Source organism: Monopterus albus, unplaced genomic scaffold (genome assembly GCF_001952655.1).
Source record: "Monopterus albus unplaced genomic scaffold, M_albus_1.0 scaffold28.1, whole genome shotgun sequence".
NCBI classification, from domain to species: Eukaryota; Metazoa; Chordata; class Actinopteri; order Synbranchiformes; family Synbranchidae; genus Monopterus; species Monopterus albus.
The window spans coordinates 1,531,365-1,543,036 of NW_018127908.1; the positions used below are offsets into that span (position 1 = coordinate 1,531,365).

The window sequence follows — 11,672 nt, forward strand, 5'->3', positions numbered from 1 at the left end:
TTTTTTTTAGACAGTAGCTAACAAGGAACACTCTGTCAAACATGAATAAACACATCAACCCCCCCAAAAAAACTCTTTAAAAAGCTTGAAGAATTAGTCCTACATTTTAGGAAATTGTTAGTTTTATTCCTGTGCAACATGTAGCAAATCCAGGAGCTGACTAGTTTAATTTAGCTTGGCAGCAACAAATGACTCCATTGCATCACGTTAATTCCATCTGCTTTTTAAAGTAAAACTTTCCATAACTACCACAAAAGGAGGCGCTTGAAGGCAAAATAGAAATTTTTTTTGTGACCAAAGGCTTAGAAAATGAATTGGGTGTTTGAAATAGAGATGGCACGTGCAGATTTCATTTTAAACCATAAACACAAATGTAAAAACAATGTGTGATTTTAAAGGGAATTATGTAGTTTAACTACTTTTGACAAACCAGCAGTTTATCTGTACATACAAGTGTTATCTCTCTTCAGACTTTTAGTAAGAAGCAAAATATTTCCTCTTTCTGCAATAGCCCCAGTGTTGCAAATTTGATGACAGCATGGTCAAAGGCCAAAAATCATGTATGATGCAAGTCTTCCACATGGTAGCTGACACAAAGTGAAGTCCTATGAAAGCAGGTTGAAAAATGTATCGGCACCATTCAAAGGCATAGATACCGATTCACAGAAATCAATGAAAAGCCTGTAGAGGTTTATATCATTTAGGATTGGGCTGCAACAAAGCAACGCACAGAATACATAACAGGTTTCTGTTACTGACCTACGTTTCTGAACTTTTTAAGTAAATAACAAATTGTAAATTCCACATACAATATTATCAAAAATACAGTGCAGTTCAGTGTTCCCCATAGGATTTTTTCAGCAGAGGTGGTCCAAGAGCGCAAAGCCAGGCTGGTATTTAGGTACATCAGTCAAGGTATAGCTTAAAACAACCTTAAAATTGTTATAGATTAAATTATTCATGTATTTACACATTGAGACCAGAAAGAAACATCCCTTCATTAGCTTAAAACTTACGAGTTTGCTTTACTGACCTTATTTCCTGCATGGTCACCATCATCCTCCCTTTTTTTTAATGAGCCTTTCAGTCTTTCACACTCGTCTCAAAATTCTAATGACTTGGGTGGTGGTGGGGTTTTGTGGGACTGCAATATATTTTGACGCTAAAACAAAAAGGTTAAGAATCTGCATTACACTATGTTGTATAGTAAGCTAGTGAAATTCATTCAGTTACATTTTAATAGAAATGATGGCAGTGCTGTGCTTACCTAAACAGATTTCATCTTAATTTTGGGATGTCAGTACATTTTATTTGACCACAGTCAAAAAGTAAACAACATACCATAAAAAAAATCTCTGAAGTCAATGTACTTTAATCATAATTGTAATTTTTATAGTAGAAATACAGCATCATTAACTACTTGCGTGGTGGAAATGCACTCATATTGTGCTTGAAAAACAAGTGGTATCGGTGCATCCCTAGCATTTTATTGTGCAGTCTTAGATCATGAAGCCAGTGAAAATTACAATCAATCTACTGAGGAAGTGGTTTAAATGTCGGTGCTCCCTGATTTGGTTTTTGATGGCCAGTCTACATGCACCGAGCTCAGATTGTTTTACTATAACAATGCTGATTAATACACTGGTATCCACATGGTGTGGTATTAAGCCAAACATCAGTGTTGCTAAGTCAAGCCAATTAATAGATACAGTATATCTTATGCAAATTCAAAATGTAAAAGCTCTGTTTTGCATATTAAATTGGAAATTAAATGATCAGAATGCATAATCTATGAAACTATGCAAATGGGACAACTGAAGCAGCTATAATTGCTCGGTGTGCTAGAAATGAGAATGACTTTTTGTATGAGCTAAGGACATATTAAGTTAATGACACCATTCCGGTAAATGGCACACAGATGGAAAGTTCACAGAGACAAAGAGCTGTCTTAGTTCTTAATCACATGTGCAATTAACTGGTGTGTGAAGGTACTATCTGATTGGTTTGTGGTAGCCACATTTCATCTAAAACGTGTTTTTTTAAGAATCAAATTAGTATTTATTCTGGAGAGAGAGAGAGATGCAAGGAGATATCCTTTTTTAGTGATTAAAATGAACCTGGAATAAAGAGATGCAACATACAGTAGTCAGACAGCAACAGAACAGGTTATGAAAACCTAAATAAAGGACTGATGGGCTAAATCTGCCTGCATACTTCAGAGTCAGGAAGGCTGAAACCCTTCAAAGACTCAACTGGAATATTCAGTACTGTATAATCAGGCTTTCTGTGTCAACCTATGCACAAACAAAGCAAAGAGAAAACTATAGGTTTTGCTTCTTTCTGTGTTATCACAATGAGCAAACAGTATTTACTTTAATGTTAACAAACTACTGTAGCAAACATCGGCCTGGTAAATTGAGCTCAGCCACAAGAAGAGCTATGAAATTGAGACTTGGACTCCAGCCAGATTTATGAAAGTAAGGACTAGCTCAACTTTGCCTTTTGTGAGACCTGACTAGACACTTTAAAGCAAAACTAGAAGTTCACTGAAAACCAAATGAATGTTGACAACCACAATTCTAACAAGTTCATCCTTGAGTACAAATGGATGTTGTGCCAATTTGGAGAAATTCCCTCAAGATGTTCCTGACATATCATGTTCACAAGAATGGACAAGACCCACAACCCAAAAAACATAATGCCTTCGGCGCTGGATATCGCCAACGCAGAAGCATAATAATAATAATAATCACCTTTATTTGGCCAAGTGTATTAAACACACAAAGCTTCTGGTACAGAACCGAGGCAGCCATCTGCTGCACTAATTCACCGATGGCTCCAACCATCAGGGGCAACCTGGGGGATCAGTGTCTTGGACTTGCAGGCACCGAGATTCGAACCTCCAACCTTCCGGTTTGGAGACAACCACTCTACCCACTGAACCACAGCCGCCCCCAAAAAGACTCTATTCAAGCCCCAACTCAAGTCTTTCTGGTAAAAACCCTGAAACTAAATAACCCTAACAAAAAGGTCTTCCACATACATACAGCTTGAATGTTTAATTTTTTGCTCCATGCATTGAATGGTCTTGCTGCTGACTGTGGAAATAACAGCACTAACACAATCTGAATAGAAGGTCTGCAGGGTCTACTTACCGGCTTTTTGGGAGCTAACAAGTTAATAAAAGTTTGAAAATAGACTCAGACTCTGAATTTTGTTGTAAAACTACTTTTTCCAAGTTCAAGAATTCACTCAGCTATTAACACAACTTTGAAAGGAAAACAGTCAGTGTAATTTACTGATCAGCATTCAGAGACCCCAATGTTTTGCACCTGATTTACAGTTTGCTTTTGAAGACTTTGCTTGACAAGAATTAAGACTTGGACATGTCTCAAATGACTCTGAGACTTTGGAATTTCTCCAAAAGATTTAAAAACAACTTTGGCTTCAAGGCTTTTCCACAGTGTTCACCTCTTCCTTCTCCAAACTGACTCTGGATGATACTTGAAACATCAAAAAGACATCTTTGCTCACTCTGGAGTTTGTGTCTCCTCAACATAGTGCCAGAAACAATGCCAGGCTGTCTTACATTTTAAAGTGTGAGAAATATTCTCATACATTTCTGTCTAGTTAACTAAAAACACCGAGCTGACAGTTTTTAGTACAATGTGTCTTTTTGTAGGTTGCCAGTTTGATGGGCTAATTAGTAGAAGACCAAACCATCAGCGCAGTGAACTCTCTCATTTAATAATACTAAATAAATATAATTATCAGAACTCTCACTCCAATTAATAGTCCAATCAGATCATTCAGTTGGAGAAACACTATTATTATTTCCAAATGGCAAATTTAAACTGCTTCACATGATACTCAGTGTGCATCCCTTACTACACAACAAACCTTGTGGAAAATTGTAGTTCTTTACCAATTTCCTCCTTCAGAGAGACTTTCCAATAAAAATATTCTCCAAAAATTCAAATTACACACATTTTAACAGAACCCAGAGAGCCTGTACTTCAGAATAATTTATGTATTCAGGGCACATTTTCCCCCTCAGTGCAGTGTGACTTCCCTTCCTAAATAAAGGTAACATAAAGACGGAACACTGGGATAAGTAACAGTGATGTAAGTGTAGGAGCCAGGACTGACGTTCAGATAATTCCCAGTCAGCCAGGTATCAAACAACGTCTGTCTCTCAGTGCAGCATAACTGTTGTATAAACGGAGCAAGAGCAGATTTACCCTTCAGCTAAAGGTGTCTCTTGGGCTGGCATGTTTGTATCTCTGAGCATCCTTCACAGGCTGCCTGGAGGGGACTCGCGCCTGAACTTTAAGCATTTTACTTCACGGTAGGGAACAAAAAGCAACCAGTATCAGAGGTCATCTGGAACACTTCCTTCTCACAGGACATGAGAGCGGCAGTGTATGCGTTCAGGATCACATGCCCATGCACCCATTCAAACACATCAACACCCAGGGACTTGCTTTGTGCAGTAAATATCTTGGAAAAAAAACATGCATAAGAAGAAGAAGGTGAAAGCGATAGAAGACCTTTACAAACTATTTCCCAGTGCAGACTTTCAGGTGGAAGAAGGAGGAGAGAGCAAAAGAGCAAGATGGTGAGGGAGAAAAAGAATGATTGCAGAGAGAAAGTGAGACAGAGAGGGAGTGAGAAAGGGAGAAGAACACCAAATGTTGAGTAGGACTTCAAGTGGAAGAATTCCAGTTTGGATTCAAGCCCCTTGGCTAATGAGGATCATTAACATGTCCTGCCCAGCTTCTCTGAATGCAAGGGAGGACTGGAAGATGGGGCATAAAAAAAAAAAATAAAACCTCTTAAACATATGCCCACAAGATTCAACAGACTACGCACTTGTAAAGAAGATGTAGCACATCCTGGCTGCGGAAGGTACTTCTTAATGCAACACTGCATGCCACAAATCCTGGAAACGGTGAACTAGCCCAACAAGAACACTCAGCTGAAGTCTGGGCTATTTGGATTCAGTATGAAGCACAGTGGCAAAAGCAGCTATTCCGATGTATGCAGTTTCAAGGACTGAAATAAAGACAGAGCTAAACACATCTACAACACTATGATACGACATAAATCAGAGGCTTAGATAAGCCCAACTACATTGTTTCTAGAGGGAAATTTGCCTGACAGGTACAGGATGGAAAGGAAAAAAACAACTGTAAAGCTCTCCTATCTTACCTGCATTATTTCAAGTGGGCAGTTCACATTGCTCCCCACATTTTATACTCTTATCAACTATGTCTTTTTCCCTCTCTTCACTCACAGTTTAAAACACAGTAAAACAAAGCTCCAAAGAGGTTTAAAAAAAACACACACACACACACACACACACACACACACACTCCAAGCTCATGTCCCGCTTCTGTAAATCATTTGTGATATACAGTGTATGTGCTTTTAAAGCACTTCCGATCACTTTTACAGCATGATCACTTGAGTGGATAAATCAGACAGCATCAAACCAGCATGAAAATACAAAAGTCCATCATCAGTCATTGATTCCTCTTTTTCCCAGTCTCGGCGCTGTCACGCCGCAATCCTGGGAGGGTACATATGTGAATTACAACGTCTCGCCGGGTCAGGCTTTCTAAACAGCAAATACTGCAGACTTGCTGTTCCATCAGCCCTTCATTCACATTGCAATTGCTTTTCTTCATCTCATGTATTTTCTTATGGCAGAGGAGAGAGAGTCTCACATGCTGCACTGTGTGAGACCCAGGGCGGTCGGACAGACAAGTGTCTTGATAAGATCAGCATAATTGGCACACTCATCCCTCGTCTGTTAATAAAGTGCTTTGTGGTCGAGACATCACAACAGTGAAGAGCTGTAATATTCACTGCCGATATCGTCTCCAATTTGTGGTTTATTAAAGAGCCTCTGTGTTAGCAGCAATACACAATACAAATACCTGGCAAGAAAGACACATAGAGAATGCATTTTAGGTGACAATGCAGACACTTGCACAATTAAGAGCACATTATGTTCTTCCTGACAGGCCACCTGCAGCTTTGCATGTGGCAAAGTTTTCATTTGGAGTGGGGGACTGCTGGACCCACCTGACAGTGAGGAGATGAGTGTGTGTTCGGCGTGATGACGTATAATATCCAAGGCAACCTCTGTAGTCTGATTTAGCCGCTTGTTAGCGACCGACTTTTTAAAACACATAAAAGCATTAAATATCATGAGTGGGGTATTGACTAACATATTTTATATCGTAGAACAAAACATGAAAAAGTATTGTCCTTGTGTTAATCACAGACCTTATTTCAGACATCTAACCAAAACCCATTCAAAACACCCACTGACTTCAGGGCGAGAGAACTGGAAACGCTGACTCAATTCCGGGTTTTAGTTCTCACTACTATAGCACTCTGTAGTATTTATTTAACACCTTTGCAGAGTCCAACATAGTTGCAGTATATGGTTCACCGTTCTGTGGTTGATGTCCTAATAAATGGCTTGTATTACGTTAGTAGAGTTAATATTTCAGGAAAGACTGAAGAACACTGATGATACGAGACATTTTTGGCCAAAATAATTTTGGAGCAACATTTCTGTAAACACCCGTACACTGCACATTTATGCATTGCACTGTACATTTGTGTATCATTTAGCTAAAGCCTAATCCCATGGGGAGAGATAACAGATGGAGAGAGGATAGTAGAAACACAAAAAGGGAAAAAGCAGCATAAGAAAAAGAAAGCAAGCAAGAAAGTAGCAGTTCACACCTTTGTTCAGCACGTCTGCCTCCTCTGCCTTGAAAACATAAATCAGAGCAGTCAACTCAGGATTCATCACACAGATGTAGCTGATAGCACAGAAGGTCGCAGAGGTGCTTCTTGAAAAAAATGAACCACAGGTGGAAGGTCAGGAAAATGCTCTGTTTCCACATGAGTCTCCCTGAGGCTTTTTAATACCGCTCTAAGCGTGTGTAATGTAAAATATCAATACTTAAGTTGAAACAAGCAACGTATTCTCTAAACAGTTCTGAGAATTGTTTTCATAGTAATACGACTGTGTGCCTGTTTCTGATATATAACAGTATAAATCTAATTAGCAAACAAGAAAAGAAACTGAGCTTGTGTGATAAAGAGGGGTGTCTGAGTTACAACAAAAAGAAGAGCAAACAGTTAAAGATTTCTGCACTTTCTTTTCTCCTACTGTGTTTAAATCTGTGCAGCAGCTGATGGATGATGCAGTCGCTAATGAGAGCTGGATATGTCCACATTTAACTGTCTCTGTAACGATAAGTAATGACGGTAGCTTAGCTAATGCAATTAACTCTGGCGCAGAGGAAAATAGCCCCCCCCACACAAAAAAATGAAGCATTATGTAAATTATTAATTACCACACAGACGATTGCAATCTTGTTCAGCTGCCCATTGGCACTCAAATAAATGTAAATGATTTGGAGACAGAGGAGAATAGTGAGGATAATCCTGGCACAATGGGGATGTGAGAACATTTTTACAAATACCACCTGCTTCTTAAGTGATTTATAATAACAGTTTGTATTTGCAATTTAACTAAACACAAGCGCCAATCCAGACTGACAAACAGCAAAGTAAAAACAATGAGCTTTAAGACTTTGATATTTTTGCATTCATTCTAGCCAGTAACACATCGCCATTATTATGCTTCCCATAAATCTGGAGTGTTCAGTAGTTCCAAACCCACTACAGCATCTCTTTCTTCACCTTTACATATGATATCAGAGCCAAAGGACAGTAATCTGTATTATTTAGAATTTCAATCACATTTCTGTGCACTCTCATTCTGTATTCAATGATGGATGCATGTTTTATGATGAGAAGTTTCCACAAATGCAGTTACACTTGCTCCGATGTCTCCTCCCTGTGTGTGTATGTGTGTAAGAAAGAGGGGCAGAGTGAGTAATGAGTCAGCAAGAGGTAAAGACAAAGAGAGAGAGAGAGAGACAGTTCAGGAAGAGAAAAGGGGACGGGGAACGAAAGCGATCTTTCAGATTTGGGGTCTCAACTTAATGGCACTGGACCCGCATGGGAGAGAGAGAAAGCCAAGCTCTGTGCGAGACGTGATGAATCCAAAGGACGACAACCTCGAGCCTCCCCACTCACAGCCTACACACGCACACAAAAGCAGCATCAGAAATTAACTGCTCAGCTCCTCTGTTTACCATCTTACTTTTCTCTCTGCTTGTGATTCTCTTTTTTTCACTGCCTCTGCCTTTTTCTGTCACTCTCGTTTTCTCTCAGATCCAGTGCTGTGTATCACCACCGCTTTCAATACTGTGTCAATACATAACATCAATACATAACACTCAATCCACTCAACCTGGTACCCTGCTGTGACCATGGACTATATGTCTGGCTGACAAATTGAGCCATATCGATGCATGGCAATAACCTTCACAGGATGACATGAAGGGAAAAGAGAAAAGCAGGGGCGGGGGCTGTGGTAAGAAGGAGACTCAAACTGATGGATTATGGGACATATTAAGTATGGCATTGCATTTTCCAAACCAGGTAGCCTACAGCATGAGAATGCATGGCTAGAGATGGTAACACATTCTAAAGATCTGAATTACCTGAACAAGAAAAGCAATGTTCCCCAAGCATTTTTAAACTGTAACCAATGACACAATTTCGCCATTTTTCCATGCATTTGTAAATCCATTTAGATTGGGGCAACTTCAAGAACTATTACAAATATGTCTGCAGTCAACCGCAATATCATCACACCAGCTAGTTCAAAGTATGTTTTAATCAAATTAAATTCCAAAGTGTCCAGATTTTTTCCCTTTAACAACCAATGTTAATCATGTACTGCAAAACAACTGACTGTTGTTTCAACCCAGTTCCTTCAGTGTTTATCCAAACTCATGTGTAAGAAAGAACTGACAAAATAAGTTGTCTATGTAGAGAAAAATCAGTGCCTTCCCATGACAGTTGTGACAAATTGCCATGCAATTACATCAACCTCCTCGTTTTCTCAAAGCCACCTTTTATATTGACTCTATTGAATTACCCAAGTGGCTGTGATTCAGATGCATTTCACCTATTATGACAAATATCTTCTCCAATACAGGAAGATGCACTCCAACTACACATACACGTACAAACCAGGAAGAGGGGGTCGTTAAGTAGCTATTGTTGTGGTCCTCTCTGCTCAGCATGATAACAGCTTGATTGATACCAAGGTTCCCCAGTTAATCACCTGACTAGATGACTAATAAATGCTCACTGAATTGAAAGTGAGGCATAAACTATCACAGGGGAAAAACTGAGACACAACCAGCACAAACACAAAGGCAGATAAAGACACAAGACTCAGACACATGCACACACACACACACACACACACACACACACCTGTGTCACAAGCCAAATGCACCTGCTCCACAAAAGCACAAGTCAACTCACCTGCTCTGAGTGACCAGCTGAATGTGTTCAATTTGGCCTTAGGTAATCTTCTTCTTTCTCACTCTCTCTGTCCCTTAGGCTACTCTGTGGGTGTGTGTGTGTGTGTGTGTGTGTGTGGCAGTATGTGGACGTCCTGTGGGCTGCTCACCCTTCCTGTGTGGCTTGGCGTAAGCGCATCGATCTCTTGGTCAAGTGGTATGTGGTCCTGCCGTTGCCACAAGACTCAGAAGTGCTCTCTCCTCTCCGCCGCTCACTCTGCAGAGGGAAATAGGAGGACAGGCAACGTGGCTGAGTGCTGCTCCGCTCTCTCTCTCTCTCTCTCTCTCTCTCTCTCTCTTAGTGGAGTAGCTCTCTCTCAGGTTGTCAGCTGGTGTGATGCTCACTCCTGCTGTCTCTTCACTCTGTCTTGCTTGGCTGAACAGCATGCTACCTCGCCATCTCTTTTTTGGCTGGTTCTCCACTGATTCCTCTGGCTTTCACTCTCTTCCTTTTGATCCATATATCTCTGTCTTTGCTAGTGCAGCCTCTAGTGGCTGGCTTCTCTCCACGCTGCACCAAGAGTCACAATCAGATTTTACTCACAGAGAGCATGATACTGTGCTGTGAACTGGCTCTAGGGTTTGAGTAGGCACCCACTTCAGCTAAACGAAATCACAACAATAAGCTGGCCTTTAAATCATGTACTGCAAAACAACTGACTGGCATCAACTACCTTCCAAAATGCTTCCTTCTCTAAATACACCATTTTTTTAAGAATCAACTACTTGTTTAGTTTATACACACGTTTTCCCAGTGCTCAAGTCTTAAAATAGCTTTTGTCCAAACAACAGTGCTGCATTTACAATGCTATAAAACAAACTTTATTTTGTGATGACAGTAGAATAAATTTAACTGAAAAATAAGGAGACTACAATACATATAGGAAAGATTAAAACTCTTGACACTTTGTAACTCAGGTCACCGATCACCCAAAGGGTTAGTGATAAAACTGGCAAAGCGTTAAAGGGAAATGTCATCTTTAGGTAAACTATACTGTGGTATTTTTTTTTTACTTTTGAGCCATGCAAAAGACTTTCTTCTTTTTCAATTTATCTCTGTAATAACTTTTACCTATAGGATATATATAATGCTTTTCTAAACAAATTACAAAGTGCTTAAAGGATAAGACTAATGACTGTAAAGTGAAGCACTCTACCAAGAAAAAGAACACTTTCAGTATGAGATGATGGTAGGTTTTCTAAACACAGGAACAAGCTGATCAATATGATACAGGCTATATCATATGACAAACAGGGCTAGTCTATGGATTTATAAGGACAAACACTTTTGGTTTGTTTGAATCAGTGGGTGCTTCCTTTCAATCCAATATTACTGCAGGAATCTAAAGTCTTTCTTGGGATAAAGCCTAGATTTTAAGAATGAATAATTTATTTTGAAAACAAACCTCATAGGTCAATAAACAAAAAGTGGACAGTCTTTAAATGCCATGTTGTATTTTAGTGGGGCGGGGGGAGATGCAAACAGCATTGACTGAGCATTAAACACACACCGACGGCTAGCAGTGCGCGTGTCGACATCGGATAAACACGTTATATTAGCGAGGTTTTGGAGTTTCATTGGCTTCTTTGAGGTCCAAAGATAGTCAATGCATGTTCAAGATGACCGGGCTGAAGTGAAAGTAACTCATGCTAACGCGCTGCGAGAAACGCGAGAGCTTGGCCTAAAGTAAGTCGGTAAGTAAGTAGGTTTCACTGCTTCATACTAACGTTGTTTCATTTATGATTTAACTGAAGACATTTCAGAAAACTCACCAGAAACAAAGTGAACATCTCAGCAATATTTCTGAAGAATATATGTATAAATTGGATTTGTGATTAAAGCCAATTTAATCCACATCCAAACTCCAGGTGTGTTACCTGCATGAGCTGTGGAGCGCCTCCGGTGACTGAAGGCGGCATTACAACAAAATGGATGGATGGATACTATTGTGATAGTAATGGTCCTGGATCAGATATGGGAGCCAATCTGGTCATTTCACCAGTGTCAGATATATAATATCATTACTGGGTCGTTAATGATGCCAATAATATTTTTCAAGAAGGTTCAGAAGGTTTTTATAATTATTTTATAATAGCACGGGTGAAATATATTGTGGATGGGAAAGCACTACGCATTTTGTATGCTTCATTGATTTTACCATACTTAGAGTATGGCGTTGAAAACTGGGGAAATACATA

General features: G+C 39.6%; 1 protein-coding gene across 8 annotated transcripts in view; it reads right to left on the reverse strand.

Moving 5' to 3' along the window:
- The window catches only part of tnr (tenascin R (restrictin, janusin)), a 158,602-nt gene extending 147,179 nt beyond the window's left edge, over nt 1–11,423 (reverse strand). For 2 of the 8 annotated variants that reach the window (XM_020595657.1, XM_020595656.1), the window contains exon 1: nt 11,352–11,422. In XM_020595657.1, coding sequence (XP_020451313.1) covers nt 11,352–11,393 — 42 coding nt within the window. In that variant the 5' untranslated portion in view covers nt 11,394–11,422. The other 6 variants (XM_020595658.1, XM_020595659.1, XM_020595662.1 and 3 more) reach the window with 6 other exon arrangements.
- Nucleotides 11,424–11,672: the final 249 nt, after the last annotated feature.